We start from the raw sequence: 19,174 nt of genomic DNA, 5'->3' as shown, positions 1-19,174 counted from the left end.
CAAGCAGCTCATTTGCTTTCAGTCCTCAGCTATTTTGCATTCTGAGTTTTTTTGTTTTGTTTTTGTTCTTGTTTTTTGTGGTGTTCTAAGCCGCTGCTCTCTCAGACTGTCTCAGCTCTGAGCCACATGGTACTTATGTTACCTCTTCCTCATTTGTACCAACTAATGCATTTTAAGTGTAATTTTAATTAAATTCAGTATATTATTGTAACAAATGGCTTTCTGTACAGTTCCATTTCACTGTAAAGTAGGACCTGCTCCATGTGTCTTCAATGGGATCAAGTCTAATGGTGTTTTCCTGAGTTCCTCAGAGGCTGAGTATCTATAAGAGAGCGCTGTAGTCAGACCTGCTCTCCTCCTCACTCTGTACTGCTGTTTCTCCCATGATGCCAAGGTCTTTGTGTTTCCCGACAAGCTGCTGCTGCAGAGGACACTGGAAAAGTGACAGATGAGAAGAAGATTGTGACAGACAGGGGCACCCTGATTCCCAAAGTGTTGACTTTGAATGTGGGTGACGAGTTCTGTGGCGTGGTTGCCCACATCCAGACACCAGAGGACTTCTTTTGTCAGCAGCTGCAGAGTGGCCGTGAGTCAGTTTTCTCAGTTTGTTATCTCACCAAAAAGTCTTCCATGACACTCAGCATCATCCGAAGACAAGAAGCCACATTTCTGTGTCTAAGGTGTGTTTGTGTCCACAGACAAGCTCGCCGAGCTTCAGGAGTCCCTCAGCAAATACTGTGGCCATGTGACCCCACGCTCTGACTTTTATCCAGCCATTGGGGACGTGTGTTGTGCTCAGTTCTCAGGTGAGGATGGTTTGTACACACAGTTGAGTAAAGCACCAAACCTTTGACTCACACTGAATCGCCCTTGAGTGTTGTTAACATGCACCAATTATGCCCTAAACATGTCCAGTCAAACTAGACGAAAGCAGTGTGGTATGTGCTTCCTGTAAGGGCGGAGAGTCGGCATAAAGAGCCTGCCTTGTGTGGTTTGCGTCAGTCCCTCACTCTTATGTGGAGATGGACACTTGGACACTGGCACGAGTGGGCTGTAGAACCTCGCACTCCCTTCTTTGTAAGCTTTGTTTGAATTAGCAAGGGGGCCTGGAGACCCAGCCCAGTCATGACCTCTTACCAATCCACAAGTTTTACTTTGTCGAAAGCCTAGTTGTGTTCCTGTTGCCTTAAGGGCAGCCCTGCTAGTCCACTGAAGAGCCAGCAGCCCAGAACCCACCAGTGCAGTGCATTCACCCCTTGGTTAGAACCCATGTAAGTCATCCTGCTGTTCTAGAAATAGCCCTACTGGGTGCCTTAGCAAATGACCGATGTACCTTGGAGACTCATGTGGTTACAACACATTCTCACTCTGATGAGCTACCAACTAGCTATCTGTTGGGAGAAACAAGTCATATGAATTTATACTTAGATGATATGGTGTGGCATGGTGCTTAATTAATCTTCATTGTCATTGATTTGGTCTCATGCAGGGAGTGACTTCTCTGCCCCAAACTGATACCATGAGCAAAATCAGTCTTTCTTCCCTTGAGTTCTGTATCAGGTATTTGGTTGCAGGGGGGAAAAAAGCAAAGCGATTGATTAGTAGGTGAGCACAATGGTCCATCTTTGGGAATGCGAGGCTTCTGGTAGTGTCTAGTGAGCTCTCATGCTGAGCGCTCAGTACTGAGACAGAGAGTACATGTGGCCATCTCCAGGCGGGAGCGCTGGTGCTGGCCCCAGTGCCTGAGACCCTTCTCCTTGTTTCAGAGGATGATCAGTGGTACCGCGCCTCAGTTCTGGCCTACGCTTCCGAAGAGTCTGTCCTGGTTGGCTATGTCGATTACGGAAACTTTGAAATTCTTAGTTTGAAAAGACTTTGTCCTATAATTCCAAAGTTGTTGGATTTACCGATGCAAGCTCTAAATTGTGTACTGGCAGGTATGAAATACTGTGGTCCTCTCGTCCTTCAGATACTATGACATGAGAATTGAAATGTGCACGTGCGTGTGCTGTAGGCACCTGCGTGTTGGCTATGAGAGCCCTGAGGTCAAGGCTTGGAGGTCACCATGCAAAAGCCTTGTCCATAGGCTCAAGAGTTTTTCCTGTGTCCATACATAGTCTTCCGTGAGCCTCACAGGCTGCCATTGTTGCAGACTTTATCTGCGTTTCGACAGTGATGTTCTTTTAATTATTTGGGCTGCATGTGTATCCAAAACAGCACTGCAGAGTAACCACCATAGGGTATGTTCCCCAGGTCAGAAGGTGCCGTGAGTATGTGTCTTGTTGTATCTGTGGAACTGTGAGCTCACTTGTGCACTCCCTCAGGAGAGAGTAAATCCTGTCACACACTTACACTCCAGACACTGCTGTAGCAACTCAACCTGTGGACTTTTCCAAATCTCACCCATTTCCTTCACTAGTAGAAGTCGAGGCTTTTTCTGTTTTGGCACTGTGTGTGTGTGTGTGTGTGTGTGTGTGTGTGTGGTGTTGGTGTGGATGGGGCTAGAGGGAGACTTAGTTAGCTTTGGTTTCTTTACTGACTCTAGCCTATGCCTTTGAATTATTGGAAATATTGATTTGTATTTAAGAAAAATAAAACCCACAAAACTTCACATTAATATGTAAAGCCAATATTTCTTTCTGGATAGTTTATACCTATATGATTAATCACTTTATTGAGCTATAATTCAGACATTGTATGAGTTCTTGTTTTAGGCATAGAATTCAGTAGGGCTTTTTTTGTTGTTGCTGTTGTTTATTTTTTTTAGTAAACTTAGGTGGGTTGTACATGCTAACCATCTATCTGAGGACATTCCATCACACTCTGGAGATCTCGTGTATGTTTTACAGGTCAGCCTGTTCCAGGCAATGGCTAATCTTTCTTTCTCCATATATTTGACTTTCTGGACACTTTCTATCTGTGGAATTAAGGTTGTTGTTTTTTTTTTTAATTTGGTTATTTTTTTTTTGTGTGTGTGTATAAAATCTTACTGCTCATATGGGACATTTGGTTCCAGTGTTTGATACAGATTTGTTTTTGATGAAACTTTGAGGGAATGAAGTTAAATGTGTAAATGCATGTTTTAGGAATTATTTTAACATCCTTTCAACAATTGTTTGTTAGGAGTGAAGCCATCTTTAGGACTTTGGACTCCAGAAGCCATTTGTGTGATGAAAAGGATTGTGCAGAACAGAATGGTCACAGTGACAGTGGTGGGCATGCTGGGTAGCAGGGCCCTGGTGCAGCTCGTAGACAAGTCGGTGGCTCCTCATGTCAGCGCTTCTACAGCTCTCATAGACTCGGGCTTTGCCATCGAGGACAAGGACATGGTGGCAGATGGAGGCAGCAGTGTTCACACGGTTAGCGGTGAGTAGGAACCAGCACGGGCAGGATCCAAGAGAGTGCCTGGGCCAAGATTTCAGGAGAGCTGGTGTTTGGGTGTCTTGTTACCTTTTTAATTGAACAGTCACATAAATACGCAAGGTGTGTAAACAGATGTGTGTCAAAGGTTTGATGAGTCAGAAATGTGCAATACTCAGTGGTCAGGTTTATTGCAATCCTGAACTTTAGGTTTACCTTCCTGTGGACAGCAGAATGCCAGTGGAAAGTGAGCTGTCCCAGGCTCCTCCTAAGCCCTGCCAATGACAGCCCTCCCACCCCAATTATGTTTTCCTTTTGAAAACAGTGAGTTATTTTCACAGTTCCCTTGGCCATAGAAGAAACGGCGGAGGCGTTGGAGTGGACGTGGGTTGAGTTCACCGTTGACGAGACAGTGGATGTCATGGTCTGCATGATGTACAACCCTGGGGAGTTCTATTGCCACTTCCTTAAAGATGACGGTAAGCTGGAGAGTGTGTCACAGTGTGACATGGTGCTCTTTGTAAGCAGCCAGGCAGGGAAGGGTTTGATGGCACTTAGTTTGTGTTCTGTCTTATGGCCATTTTAGATTTCACAGCATGTTGCCTCACACCATTGTTAGAAATGAAGTCTGTCCGTTGATCTGATGGACTGTTAAGTTCCTAGAAGCCAAATGCTGAAACAAGACTGAAGTGTAGGGGTGACCAGTGAGTGGGATGTGAAGTGAATAATTAAAAAAAAATGCAGTGTAATGGTTGCACAGATCAGCCCTGGTAGACAGCTCAGAAGGAAAGAAACTGTTGGCCAGCATCCCAGAAGGTCCCTATGGTTCTCCTCCTGTCCTTACCTGTGCTTCTCCTTCAGAAGGAAGTGGAGCCCTGCTGCATTCCATTGGTCCTGGTTTTTGAGCCTCACATGAAAGAAGACTGTACAGTATATATCTTCAGCTTTCCTTGGTTACTATTTCTTCACATTGTTACAAGTCCTTAGAGCATGTTTTGTTGTTGCTGCTTCTGCAGCATAATATTCCACTGTATAAGTGCACAGTGGTCTCTACCTCTGTTTTGTTCATAATATTTCACTGTATAAATGCACAGTGGTCTCTACCTCTGTTTTGTTCATAATATTCCACTGTATAAGTGCACAGTGGTCTCTACCTCTGTTTTGTTCATAATATTCCACTGTATAAGTGCACAGTGGTCTCTACCTCTGTTTTGTTCATAATATTCCACTGTATAAGTGCACAGTGGTCTCTACCTCTGTTTTGTTCATAATATTCCACTGTATAAGTGCACAGTGGTCTCTACCTCTGTTTTGTTCATAATATTCCACTGTATAAGTGCACAGTGGTCTCTACCTCTGTTTTGTTCATAATATTCCACTGTATAAGTGCACAGTGGTCTCTACCTCTGTTTTGTTCATAATATTCCACTGTATAAGTGCACAGTGGTCTCTACCTCTGTTTTGTTCATAATATTCCACTGTATAAGTGCACAGTGGTCTCTACCTCTGTTTTGTTCATAATATTCCACTGTATAAGTGCACAGTGGTCTCTACCTCTGTTTTGTTCATAATATTCCACTGTATAAGTGCACAGTGGTCTCTACCTCTGTTTTGTTCATAATATTCCACTGTATAAGTGCACAGTGGTCTCTACCTCTGTTTTGTTCATAATATTCCACTGTATAAGTGCACAGTGGTCTCTACCTCTGTTTTGTTCATAATATTCCACTTTATAAGTGCACAGTGGTCTGTGCCTCTGTTTTGTTCATAATATTCTACTGTATGAGTGCACAGTGGTCTGTGCCTCTGTTTGGTCTCGGGACTCGTGCCTGCCTTTGGAACGATGGAAGGGTGAGCATTGTCTCAGCCTGTATCTCTGCGGAGTCAGCGTGTGTTTCTACAGTCACCATTGCTAGCCAACTTTTTCTCTTGAGTCATCTCCCACAATTCTGACAACGGCTACTTTGAGATTTCTATTTGTGCCATGTTCTCATACTCTGTATTTTTTGTTTGATTTGAGCTGTAAAAGTGAATGAGCATCGTTGAGTTTTACTTTTCTAGATCCATTTTTTCTTCCAGATTAATACATTAGGCTAGATATCTAAGTCCTTGTCTGACTCTCGAGTTCTGAGTCAGCCGGGAGATGGACTTCTAGGTCTTGGAGAACAAAACTCAAGGTGCTGGAGAGGTGGCTTGGTGCTTCTGCACAGGACTCAGGTTTTGTTCTTAGTGTCCACATGGTAACTCACGGCCATCTGAAACTCTGTCCCAGGGAACTGGAACCTGATACCCTCTCCTGACTTCCACTGGCACCAGACATTCACATGGTATATGTACATGCAGGCAGAGCATTCCTGCACATAACTTAAATCCAAAAATTAAAGAATCAAAGCTTTAAAATTTCCTTTTATTTATCTTCATAGGTGACTGCCAAGCATATGGTACAGAATTTAAGAGTGACAGTTTAGTGGAAATCAAGACACCCCACCCCTTCATGGTCTGCAGTTCTTTTTTGGAAGCAGAAGCAGCCTGATGTGTTCCTTCTATGTACATAACTTTCATACTGTTTAATCTTTCTAAGTATCTTGGATACCAGTTCATATACTTTTTCTTAATTCCTTTCTTCATATGCTTTTAATTTATGCACTTTGATTTGCACAGATGGTGTGGGAGACCAGCACTAGGTTGTGTTAGGTTTCCAGTTGGTACAGATTTCTGATCTAAAATACAGTGCAGGATGGCTGGCTGTCTCGGGGCTCTTTTTCTTTTGTAGCTACATTGTTGGGATCTGTGGGTTTATCTTAGTTGAACAGCAGTGTTGATAGAGGTTACAGTCATCTTCTGAATTTACTCTGATACTGTTCCTTTTAAAACTTGTGTGGGCATTTGCCTGCACGCCATGCACCACACACATGCAGTGCCCGTGTGGATCACAAGAGGGGGCCAGATCCCCGGAAAGGGAGTTACAGATGGTTACCATGGTGAGGGTGGTGGGAACTAACTCTGGGTCCTCTGTAAGGGCAGCCGGTGTTCTTAACCACTGAGCCATGTCTCCAGCCCTGTCCCAAGCACATTCTTGGGACAGATTACAGTCACCGTGATGTCAGTGGGTGAGTGTGCTTTGAAGAATCCATGCGTCCTTTGAGAAGCTAACCGAGAGACTCCCAGCGCTTTTGTGTGCTTTCCCCATCCGTTTCCTGTAGCATGTCCTTGCTTATGTCTATTTCTGTGGCAGCCTTTGCCAGAGTTCAGAGGTGTTGGATTGTTTCTGACTTATGTATAGCTGCTCGGGTCCCTTTTCTGCAGATGCCAAAGCATGTGTCTTTGTTGTTTGTCCCCAGCTGACTTGATGGGTTTGTATAAGGTTTACACTCAGACCTCATGACGGCATGCTGATGGCACTGCCGAGCTGTGTTGTGCCCAAGTCACTGGTTTCCAGCTTATTAAGAGTTTAACTGATACTGTTGTGTTCCCTCTGTAGTTTTTGTGAAATAGCATGTGCTGTAGTTTCCAGTTGTTTGGGAGCATACTTGAGATTTGCATGGTGAAAATGTTCCCTGACGTTAAAGCGAAAGTGTGGTTAAGGTTTATCTTTAACAGTGTACATTCTATGTGTTGTGTTTTCAGCCCTAAAGAAGCTTGATGAGTTGAATAAGTCCCTATCAGACTATTGTGCACAAAAGCTGCCCAACGGCTTTAAGGCAGAGATAGGGCGGCCTTGCTGTGCCTTCTTTGCAGGTAAGTTAGACTTGGAGTCAGTACCTGTGGATCCTAACATGTAGACCATGTTCCCATGCATGTCTTCATAATCAAAATCAGAGGAGCTGGTCCTGATGCTGGCTCCGTAAGGAGCCTTCAGGTGATGAAGTCTGGCCTCAGTGCTCCATCCCTCCACACCTCGGAGCATCTGATAGCTTTGGGATGTTCCTCACATGGCAAGACTTTGACCATTTGTCATTTTACCACAACAGCAAAGCCTCTGTTTCCGAGCAGTAAGATATCATGGTCATTTCCCACTTCCATGTTGTTTAAGGCATAGATTGTGAGTGAAAGTTTTGTCAGATGTCAGGGTGTGATGCTATGAGAAGTTTGGGGACATGTTCTAAAAGTGAAATTCTCAGTCTAGGAGTTTTCTGAAGAACTAAAAGTCGTAACGTATAGAAGAGGAAAGAACTTAGTCCCTTTGATATAGAAAGTGTTTCTAAGGGAAACGTTGACTGTAGGAAGAGAAAGCCAAAGAATCTGCTGCTTCCAGGTGACGGCAGCTGGTACCGCGCCCTCGTCAAGGAGATCTTACCAAGTGGGAACGTCAGAGTGCACTTTGTGGATTACGGAAATGTGGAAGAAGTCACCACAGACCAACTGCAGGCAATATCACCACAGTTCTTACTACTACCGTTTCAAGGGATGCAGTGCTGGCTAGTAGGTAGGTGTCAGCAGGAGTTTCTCATGCCTTGCAGCCAACATGGTGTGTGTACCCTTCTTCAGTTACTAATGCACCTGTTCTAACACTTCAGCTGAACTAGAAAATCCCACCTCACATGACAAAATGTAGAAACTTACTTAATATTTTGGCCAGGATCCTTAGCATAATGTGAAGGAGCTTCTTTTCTGTAGTTTTGGGAGTGAAAACTCGCAGGCCGTCTGGATGGGTTTTGCAGGATGCTGAGAACCTCAGATACTTGTGCACCCTAGCACTTCTAGTCATTTATTCTGAAGCAACCTGGAAATGATCTAAGGCCCAGCTGCAAGGACTTCCTCCCAGGGCCGTTACGACAGCCCGTCACTTGTAGAGGGGCTACAGTAGAGGCTGACATGGCCCATGCCAGGATGGGGAGTAGCCCACTTGAGTGGCTCTGAGGGTTGGCACTGGGCCAGGCCTGGGACTGAAGTTGTGCCCAGGCATTTGCTGTCACCCTAATGCTGTTAGAGGTGTTACACACACCCCTGTGATAGGAAGACCAGCGCCTGTGATGTGAGTGAGGACAGCAAGTTACAGGCTGTGCAGGGCAGCATTGCTGCAGAGCAAGGGGCCAGGGGTCAGCCCTGCTACACACGGCTGCTGCTGGGAGAGCTGGCGAGTTATTTAAACCACACACTTCTGTTTTCCTGTCTGGAGAAGAAGAGAGGTATGGCTTCACAGAACCAGAGGGCTTGGCAGCATGCCTAGACTGCGACACGACGCCTCCCTTTTGAGCAACTTGTTGCTGCCTTGTTTTGCTGAGACCCGATCTCTGTAGTCAGGACCTGGAATCTAGCCGCCCTTCTTGCTTTATCATCTCCTTTTCTGGGGTTACAAGCATGTGTCTCCATGCATGTAAACATTTAAAGAGTATGTGTATGTATGCAGGTATGTTTTCCATTTACGTTCGTAGCAGCCTGGCACAGAGCCATGCACAGTAGTGACAGCTGCTCAGCACTCCTCAGGAGACCTTCAGGAATCTTAAGGCAACTTGGTCCACACAACAGGACCCTAGCTTTAAGACCTTACTTCTGTGGAAAGTGATTCCAGATTCTATCTAGCAGTGCCCATGTTGGAGAGCATATGTGTTCCTAGGTCTTGTTTTAGTCTGTCTCAGGACAATTCTACTGTGAGAAGACACATGACATCACACCATCTCTTAATTGCAACGGGTATGCTTCAGGCCTCTGTTCTTATTAAAGACTATATTATCATGTGCTCATACATGTATGTGTACACACATGTGCATATATATGTATATATATAAATATATATACACACATATGATGCATTCATGTAGGCATACGTATGGCATGTTCATGGTAAGAAGACAACAGGACAACTTTGGGGGTTCAGTTCTCTCCTCCCACTTTGAAAACTAAAGATCAAATTCAAATACTGAGACTTTGGTGGCAAGCATGCTCACCTGCAGAGGAGCCATCTTATCCCAGATTGTTCTTAATCACTGTATGACATGCCAGTGTGCTTCTGAAGATGTGGCCCTCAGACCAGCAGCTTCAAAGTTCCAGACAAGCAGAAACTTCTCTTAAAAATTCAGATTTATAAGTCAGGTGGTGGCAGCGCACACCGTCAATCCCAGCACTTGGAAGGCAGAGGCAGCAGATCTCTATATGAATTCGAGGCCAGCCTGGTTTATGTAGAGTTTGAGGATAGCCAAAGATACACAGATAAACCCTGTCTCAAAAACAATACAGAAACAAAGTTCAGATTTATAGTCCCCACTCCAGACTTAAATAAAAACTCTGGAGTGAGCCTCTAAGTCTTTTGAACAGGTGTAGTGAGTAGTCTCTGTGCACATTCACAGTTGGAAATCCGCCGAAAGAAAGAAGAAAATGAAAAGCCGGTAGCACCATCACTGACACCCATAGGCTCAGCTGCACAGGGGCTTAACCCAGGAGTTCAAGATACTCCTGGGCAAGTGAGGCCCCGTTTCAAATAAAAGGGAGCAAGCCCAAGGTGCATTCCAGCACTGGAAACTGCAGAGGAGGTCCCCTCCTCCTTTGGCATCATTGCACAAGGATGCAGAGAGGATACTCTCTCAGAGACAGTAAAGGTGTACAGGTCTGTCCCTGGGCCAGTGCTGGCTGATCCCCTGAAAACCTACACTGTGTGTTAGCAGGCACAGTGTCTGTGACTTGGTTTTGAAAGATGTAAGATTTTCTTGACTACATCTTGTGTAACTTTTGAGAATTTCTAAGCTATGTATAAGGCCCCAGTCTACCATCAGCATAAGCTCATCTCATACATAGGCTTTTCTTTAATGTTCTTTTCTTACTCCTCAGATGTACAGCCCCAAAACAAGCATTGGACCAAAGAAGCCATAGCAAGATTTCAAGCATGTGTTGTGGGGCTCAAACTCCAAGCCAGAGTTGTGGAAATCACGGAAAATGGGGTGGGCGTTGAGCTCACCGATCTTTCCACTCCCTATCCCAAGATCATTAGTGATGTTCTCATCACAGAACATTTGGTTTCAAGATGTGGCTCACCGCAGAAGGACTCATTGATGGGCAGACCTGCTAATCTACATAACCAGACGGACAGCCAGAGGGTGCAAGGTGACACCTCCAAACCGTCTGCACTTGAAGTTCATGGCAGGGTTTGCTTTGCTCTTTAATGCTTTACTTACAGCACAAGTGGGTTCATTGAGATTCCCATACACATCATTGCTCTTACTTGCTACACCTGCCGTCCCTCACTCTCCTGATGGCCTCTCTGGTTCCCTTCCCAAGTCCATTTCTCTTCTCCTTGCCTGCCTGCCTGCCTGCCTTCTCTGTTTTCTTTCCTTTTATAAATATATAATTTATTCTATGTTTATGTATGTTTTGCCTGATTGTGTATGTCTGATGTGTCAGAAGCCCTGGAACTTGAGTTGATGCAGTTCTGAGCTCTAGGCAGGCTCTCACTGTGTGGCTGTGGCTGTTCCAGAATTTACTGTGTAGACCAGGCTACCTTTAAACTCACCGAGATCTGCCTCCCAAGCGCTGGGATTAAAAGTGTGCACCACCATACCTGACCTCTCCTCTGATATTAGATAGATGCTAGATAGATAGATACCAGATAGATAGATAGATAGATAGATAGATAGATAGATAGATAGATAGAGAAAGAGAGAGAGAGAGAGAGAGAGAGAGAGAGAGAGAGAGAGAGAGTGAGTGTGTGTGTGTGTAGGGTGTTTATAATGAGGGTGTTTATAGTTTAGATTCTGCATATGAGAGTCTGCTGGTGGTATTCTTTCCTCTGCTGGTTGGTGACCTTTCTGTGCTGATGGTATGTAATGACATTTTTCAGTCAGCACTTAGGACTGTCCCTTGTGCCATTGAGCTCTTGCCTAGAACTGCATCTGGAAAGGTGTGTCCTGCTTTCCCCTAGCTGCTTTTCAGATCTCCAGATCCATGTTTGCTCTTGAGTTGCTGTCATCAGGGTGCAGGGATCGAGCTTTGTGTCTGGTGGCTCTCCAGCCCCCTCTGCAGTGTCCACTCTTTCACACTTTGTCAGCTTGGTGGCTGTGCTGCCGTTTGGTTTGGGCTCCTCTGTCCCATTGGTCTGCGGGTCTATTTAGTACTGGTGCTGTGCTGGTCTGTAACCATGGTTGTGAGATGTGATTTGACACCTGGTATTGTAATAATTGAAACATGTCCAGCATTGCTTTCTATTTAGAATTGCTTTGGTTATTTGGAGTCTTTTGTGTATCCATATATGTTTTAGGATTTTTTTTTTAGTTCTATCAAGAATGCATTTTTGAATTATGAGGAGGATTATGTTGAAACTGTAAAACACTTGAAATAGTGAGGTCATCTCATAGCATTCATTCTGCTGACTCTCGAGCATGTGAGGTCTGTGGTGTTTACTTTTCACATCTCACAGAAAGCTCCTGGTTTAAGGACCTGTACTGTGACCATGCTGAGGAAGGCAAGCTGGCTGGAGTGGGAAGTGGCTGGCCACTTTGTCTCCATAGTCAGGAAGCAGACAGGTGAAGGCTGGTGTCCCTCAGTTTCCTGAGTAGATTTTTGTCAGGTCCATTGGATGGAGCCACCTCCACTCCCGGTGGCCTCCTCTCCTCAGGTGAACCTTTCTAGAAAAGTAGGACTGTTTTGAAGCAGCATTAATTTTAGATTTAGTTGTTAGATAAGTATGCATTATACAGATATGTATCATTTAAAGTTTCAATAATTTGAAGGATTAAATTAATTACACTTTAAACATATTCTGCAGGAGTGCATCAGCTTGGAGGTCCTGATTACTGAATGACTGCAGCATGCACTGCTCTGAGTTGAGTAAATTGATTTGAGAAACTGACACCTCAGTAGGGAAACTGACATGCTGGTAGTCACTGATGAGCAGACTCACTGAGTGCACATGTCACTGAGGAGAGCGAGCCGTGTGTACTTAATGCACACTTAATTTCCTGTGCCTTCTGTGTTTTCAGCCAGCCCTTCAGCAGAGCAGTGGAAGACGGTGGAGTTGTCAGTTAACAAGACTGTCCCAGCGAACGTACTAGAAATCATAAGCCCAACCTTGTTTTATGCCATCCCCAGTGAAATGCCAGGTGAGGAGCCACACCCACTGATGTGTGCCTCTGCTTCTGAGCTGTGCAGAGCAGGTTCTCTGGTGAGCTCCATAGGCACTGGGGGTGCAGGAAGGAGGGGGTGCTTTTCAAGAACTGTAACCCCGAAGACACAGAGGTGCCCTGTGTTCAGCCCTGCTCAGCAGCCTACGTTTAGTGTAGTCTATAATGTCCTAGAACAAAAACAATGCTCTTAATTTTTACATAACTTCCTTATTTAAAACATACGATCTATATTGAATTGTATTTATTATTAAGTTAACCTCCGGCTATATAAGTGAGCAGCAACCAGAATTATTTCCAATATATTATTCTTAGTAATCAGTTAACAATCAGTTTTTTCATCAGCTTTTGGTCTACACAGGTAATGTTTAGGTAAGGTTATGGGGTTGCCTCATGACAGTTTCTCGGTTTTCAATACCCAAGAGCATTTTGTACTGTCTGCTCTTAATATGTTGTGGTAAGAAGGTGAGCAAAGGCTGACTCTCACCTTAGCTACAGTGGAGATGGTCAGCTTTCTATTCACACAGATTAAAGACTTTTTTTCTGATTTCAGGAAGAAACTCTAAGAGTGGTAATTTAGTGTAATTCCTGAGCTGATAATTTGAAGCAGACATTATTCTTTCATTGTTAAAATACCCCAAAGTAGATGTGAACGGGCACTACCAGCATAAGCAGCTGAGTCTCCAGCGCTCTAAGGATGGCTCACAGACACTTAAGGATGCTTGATTGTCAACTGCCACTAAACAACAGAGACAACCAAACCAGTCTTAAATGCTACTTTTCTTCGTGACTGGGCTCCAGTGTGAAACAGTTCTCTTTCTAAACAATGCGACTACTTAAGGCAGACGAGAGGCCCACCTCTTAGTAGCAGGCCTCTTCACCTGAGTCCCTCCCCAGAGCCCACATGGCGGGAGGAGGAGAGAACACTCCCAGCGTTGTCCGTCACCTCCACAGGTTGTCATGCATCCCCCGTTATAAATAAGTATAAAATAAAAATAAATATAGTAATTTTTTATAGAGGGAGCACACTAGCAGAATCACCCTTATTAGGAATTAGGTTTCCCAGATGCCCCTCATACCCCTTAGTTCAAATCTTTCTGGATAAGGAAACCAGTAGTACATCTGTTTTTAGAACACAATGTTTATTTTAACGCAGAGAACTCTTGGAATGATTGGAGTTGGGATTCTTTGTATACCTGTCACTACTGGGAATTTTCTCACACCAAAAATTGCTTGTATTTCAGAAAATCAAGAAAAGCTGTGTGTGTTAACAGCTGAGTTGTTAGAACATTGTAACACTCAGCAAGGCCATCCATCCTACAGACCACAGACGGGAGAAGCGTGCTGTGCTAAATATACAAGTAATGCGCCTTGTGAAACACCGCAGGGTGATAGTAGTTGTTGTCTTTTATGGAGATGATGTAGATTTTGGCATCCTCAGTTTGATTAGACAATCTGAGAAAGGCAAAATTGTGATTTACTGTATGTACTGGGGTCATCTGCTTTTGCATTCAGTGTAGGCTATTGTTAGGTAAGGGAATAGAAGCACTCAGATAACCAGCTCTGTCCGGTGGGCCACTGGTGCACAGTCGTCCATATTTAAGGAGCTGCGTGTGAATGGATCACAGGAAAATTAGATCATCTCAGGACACGCTTGTTTTAACATTTTATGCCAACAAATCACATCACTAATATACGTAGCACTTGCTGAGAAAGTCCTGGTTCGTTTCTGGGATTGAAGGAAGATCACAGAAGTGCTGTAGGGTGTTGTGGGGTATTGTGGGGTGTGGGTGGGCGTGGTTCCTACTGTCCTGGGCAGAATAGCAGCCAAGCAGGTTGAGAACAGAGTACCCAGGTTGCCTCTTGTCACAGCCAAGACTAAGGTGGGGAGTCTTTCATGGGCTCTCCAACTCCGAAATCACCTGCCTACATCTCAGAGGTCTCATAAAGGCAGTTTGTCCACAGATGCCTGCCAGGCTGTTAATGGGGGCAGGAGAATGATGTCATATTCAGGGACTTGTCTTTCACCTTAGTGACACCACTTCCATCTTGTCTCACTGTTGTATGACAACTGGATATGCCTGCCTCCATCTTTGTTACAGTGGAAGTTGGGGCATGACTTGGGGTATAAGACACCCCTCATCACTGTGAGACCTCATAGACACTGCAGACACTCCCCTGTGGTGGGCTGCAGCTCCTGGTTTTGTTGCTATTGAGCTTATTTGTTGAGAGTGTTGTTCTGTGTGTTCTCACTGTCCCCAGTCCTCTGCATTGGAATTCCTTCCCCTCTGTGAGCTCTGCAAGGGCACCATCATGTTTCCCCATAATCTTAGTCTAGACAGCTTGTCTTCCAAACCTGGGCTACCCTAGCTTGTGTCCTTCACCCTCATGCTGAGTACTGTTTAAATGGTCTCCATGTCCTTGCCTGGGTGTTAGCTGACTTCCTTCCACTTGTATTTAGGTAGCTGATCCCCCCTTCCCTCCTTTCTTTTTGCTGACCTTGTTGCTCTTTGGATCTACTCCAGCATCTGGATATATGTGAACCCTAGAAACCAAGGAGAGGCACTCATGTGAGTGAGGGTAAGAACTGTGTGTTCACAGCTTCCCAGGATATAGAGCAGGGTTGAAAGTCATTCTGAAAGCATTTTCGTATCTGTTAGCTGTTGATATTTTGGAGCAAAAGACAGACAGGTTCTGAAAATTTTAACGTAACCCTTTGTTGTTTGGGACCTTGAGTGTCCTCTTCGTTCCTGTTTGCTGATGGAATGTGACTTGGCACAGTGGCTGGCTCTCCACATCCTGCTGGACACCCATAAATAGGCTCTAGTCTGGGAGTACTTTAGATTGTGGGGTAAGGGAGGGTTCCCCTGAACTCAAGCATTTTATTCATTCTCTCTGTTCTGTGTTGTGTGGAGGAGCTGCTGAGTCTCCCAGGGCTTTGACTAGGCTCTGCGGGATGTGTTTGCTGTCATCTGTGTCCCCAGTTTCCTCAGATTCTGCTGTCTATTTTACCTTCACTAGCTCTTTTGTCTAATGTGTGTGTTTGTGTTTGAATGTTATCTCCATGTTTTTGAGGACAGAGTGTGCAGTCACCACGTCTGCACCATCATCCTTTGGATATGATTGTCTTCTTCCTCCAGGTTCTGTTTTATTTGTTTTGCCTTCTCTGTCATGTGAGAGGCTCTCTTGAACCATTTTTCCATATTTCTACCATGGGGTACCCAAGAGTTATTTGGACGTTTATGTACCACAGAGCTTACCCACTTGTGGCCTTCAGTGCAGGCTTGATTTGGTTTTGTTGGTGGCTGGACAACACCTGGAAAGTGCTGTCCTGTGTGGTATCTGTCTCCTGCCTGGAATATACATTTTTGCTTAACTGTGTTCTCTCCTCAGCCTCACAGTCCCCAGTTCACAGCCTTTAGAGAAGAAACTTCTAAGAGCGTGCTATGTAAAAGTTGCCTCCTCTGCACTGCCCTATTCCCTCCCCGTCAGGGGCCGTGGAGGCTCATGGTGCACTCTGGCTTCCTCAGCACCAGCTTTGCATGAGCTCCCATGGCTGTCAGCTGCTGCATTTGTCCATTTGTCTTCCAGCCTTGCAGAATTGCATGATCTTCTCTCAACCCCCTTGTTTTTATAGTTAAAAAACAAAACCAGGATTCTCAGTGTCTCTACAGAGGGATTTGTCAGGAATAGAGAAAATTCCAGACTCTTAACTAGAAACCTCAGTGTGGATTTTTAAGTGTAGTAGATAGAACCATCTCAGGGAATGGAAGGGCTCTGACTGTAACTCGTGCACTAAGGTTCCTTTGTTTTTAGATGATGACTTCTGGTACCGGGCCATCGTTCTGGAAACGTCAGACTCTGATGTGAAAGTTCTCTATGCGGATTATGGAAACATCGAAACACTGCCTCTTTCCAGAGTGCAGCCCATCACTGCCAGCCACCTGGAGCTGCCCTTCCAGATCATTAGATGCTCACTCGAGGGTACGCAGTTCGTTCCATTGCTTTCTAGATTTGTGTCTGTGGGATTTTTTTATCTTTCTATTTTATAGCTCTAAATCTAAATCAAATGGTTTATATCAGATTGTTACCAGTATTCTGGGTCACTAGAAAGTCACGACACATAGATCTGCAGAAGTCTCAAAGGAGCCTTATTTAGAGCAAGCGACAGTGTATGTTATAGAGGAGGCACTGTCAAGATAACAGTGGGCACATGGCTGAGACCCTCTGGGACTCTGGTTATTGTGGGGGGGGCTTCCTTTACTGCTTCAAGAGAAGGAAGGGTTGGTTACTGAGTGTGTGCATAGTACGTGCAGATAAAGGGAGGAGGCTGCCAAGTGTAATACTTGAAGTGGGGATTATATATAGTCATGTGGGGTCCTGGGGGTTATTTGTAGTCAAGTGGGGCCCCAGCTAAATTATACTTAAGCTTGCCTTCTCTAAGTATCTTCTCAGCAGGAGTTTTCAGAGAAATTTTGTCTCCTTTATACTTTAATTCTTGTGAAAACTGCATTCCATTTGTCTTTGTGTTGGGGGCTTATCTTCAGAGCATCAGGGTTTGGAGAGTGTTCTGTCCCCTCTTGTGCAGCTCTAGTGGCACGAGGCAGGATGTGAACCAGGTGGTCCTGGGCTTCCCAGTGATTTTACTACTTGGTCACAGCTCCTTGCAGGAACCAGGGCATGCTCCCTGACGTCATTCCAGCTTCCTCGCCGTGCTCACCTGCCCAGTTGGAGTATTCGGGAGAGCAGATAGATTAGAATGTTGATGTGGCCCTGTCCTGCTGTTCTCAGAGGTGATGGCAGTGACTCTTGTAGCTTGTTGACCTTTCCCAGTAGAGCACAGAGGCAAGATTGTGTCTCTTCCGATTAGTGCTTTGTGCCTGCAACATGCCTGTGCCAGCCAGGCCAACACAAGCATGCGGCTTGTCTGTCTCCTTAGATAGCTTAACTACATATGCTCTTCTACGAGAGACATGGGGCTTAAGAGACAGCTCATGGTTAAGAGCACTGGTTGTTCTTGCAGGACCTGGGTTAATTCCTGCAACAACTGTATGTAACTCCAGTTCCAGGGAAGCCAACACCTTCTTCTGACTTCCATGGACATGTGGTGCACATACATATGTGCAGGCAACACACTCACACACACAGTAAGTAAGTAAATCTTACAAAAAGAAAGACTGAACAGAATCCAATGTGTAACTTTTCCAGGGCTGATGGAACTGAACGGAAGCTGTTCACAGTTAGTGATGGAGCTGCTGAGGAATGCCATGCTGAACCAGAGTGTGTTTCTCTCTGTGAAAGCAATTTCGAAGAACATCCACACAGTGTCAGTTGAAAAATGTTCTGAGAATGGAGTGATCAATATAGCTGAGAATCTGGTGATGTGTGGTCTGGCAGAAAACCTCACATCTAAAAGGACAAGTGCCTCAACTAAAGGTACCTTCTTACACACACACATCAGAGGTTGCTGCTTGAGTTGTTCTGATTGTCTCTTCCTTACAGCTTCAGTACCCCCCACCCACTCTTCCTCCTCTCCACCCCAGTAGCAATTCAATCTGACCCAAAGTCAGGGTCAGCAGTGCCGGTGCTATGGGAGTCAAGACCAAGAGCTTTGGGACAGTTGCAAATTGTGCCTGTGCCTTTCTTCTGGTTCTCTTTGATCATGAGCAACATGAAAAGACCTTGTGTTTTTGAGGTTGAGTCTTCCTGGTACCGCAAGAGATGTGTATTTGGCAGACACATCCTCAGCCAAAAAGGGCCCCATACATCCTAGAAGATGTAATCTTTAGATGGGAGTGCTGATCTGTGAGACTCCAGGGCACAGCACATGTCTGGCTGGGTGTTGACAATGACACACCGGTGCACGTTTGCTCGGGTCTGAGGCCGATGGTTTCCTCACTGCCATGACCTAATGCCTGTCTTGTTTTTTTGTTTGTTTTGTTTGTTTTTGTTTTTTGCTTTTAGAAACACCACACAGCACAGATTGCTGCTGCACAGATTTAAAGAAACAGGTGGGTGCAGCTCCCTACGTGAAGCCACATTCCTCACAGTGAGAGAGTTAATCATATTGTCTCCTGTTCATCTACAGATTGAGAAACATGAACAGATTCTCCTCTTCCTCTTAAATAATCCAACCAACCAAAATAAATTTATAGAGATGAAAAAGCTGCTAAAAAGCTAAGTAAGTTTCCTGTTTTCCCCTTCCGTGATTGCTTGCAGAATGCCTGCAGCCATGCTGCCAGAACAGGGCTGGGAGCCTGTGGAGGCTATGCTTTGAGGATGTCCTGCCCTAGTTTGCTGCAATATTCTTGCTCTAATGACTTTTCTTAACATTCCTGATTCTCCTGACTCGGGGCTGCACATATGAAGCCTTATCTTACTGTTTGATTTGAAATTGCTCACAGTATTGGTGAGTAGATGGTCACGAGGTACGGCTTAGCCTCAGACTGTGTCCAGACTTGAAGTCTTCTCAGGCTGCACTGAGTCTGCTGCAGTAGGGTTAGCCCTGAATCTGGGAAAGGACCGAAGAACATGGAAGGCAGTAGGCACACTGCCGCCTGTGCACTGTTCGGAGTGCGTGCTGGGCCCCATCCCAGTAGTTCCTACCATTCCTTACTCTCAGGATCCCGTAAGAACAGGGCCTACAGTAGTAAGTAGAAAGTAGTCTACAGCCAGCAACCAGCTGGAACTTGTGGTCAAATGAGATTGCCCTGCTCACTCCCTGGGGCTGACGTGTTAGCCCAAAGCAGAGCCGGCCCTTTGAT

General features: G+C 45.1%; 1 protein-coding gene across 1 annotated transcript in view; it reads left to right on the top strand.

The window, feature by feature from the left end:
• TDRD1 (tudor domain containing 1) overlaps positions 1-18,591 on the top strand; it is a gene marked incomplete at its 3' end in the record, with an annotated part of 34,758 nt that extends 16,167 nt beyond the window's left edge. The window contains exons 11-24 of the mRNA XM_080911834.1: positions 416-586; positions 699-806; positions 1,767-1,937; positions 3,124-3,366; positions 3,702-3,839; positions 6,988-7,098; positions 7,616-7,786; positions 10,126-10,398; positions 12,270-12,389; positions 13,655-13,771; positions 16,227-16,394; positions 17,619-17,846; positions 18,375-18,421; positions 18,499-18,591. Coding sequence (XP_080767960.1) covers positions 416-586; positions 699-806; positions 1,767-1,937; positions 3,124-3,366; positions 3,702-3,839; positions 6,988-7,098; positions 7,616-7,786; positions 10,126-10,398; positions 12,270-12,389; positions 13,655-13,771; positions 16,227-16,394; positions 17,619-17,846; positions 18,375-18,421; positions 18,499-18,591 — 2,159 coding nt within the window. The remainder of the gene's footprint in view (positions 1-415; positions 587-698; positions 807-1,766; positions 1,938-3,123; positions 3,367-3,701; positions 3,840-6,987; positions 7,099-7,615; positions 7,787-10,125; positions 10,399-12,269; positions 12,390-13,654; positions 13,772-16,226; positions 16,395-17,618; positions 17,847-18,374; positions 18,422-18,498) is intronic.
• Between the last annotated feature and the right edge of the window lie 583 nt (positions 18,592-19,174).

Source organism: Micromys minutus (genome assembly GCF_963924665.1).
Source record: "Micromys minutus genome assembly, chromosome: 2".
NCBI classification, from domain to species: Eukaryota; Metazoa; Chordata; class Mammalia; order Rodentia; family Muridae; genus Micromys; species Micromys minutus.
Note: the sequence above shows the minus strand (reverse complement) of the source record. Positions and strands in the feature narration are given on the sequence as shown.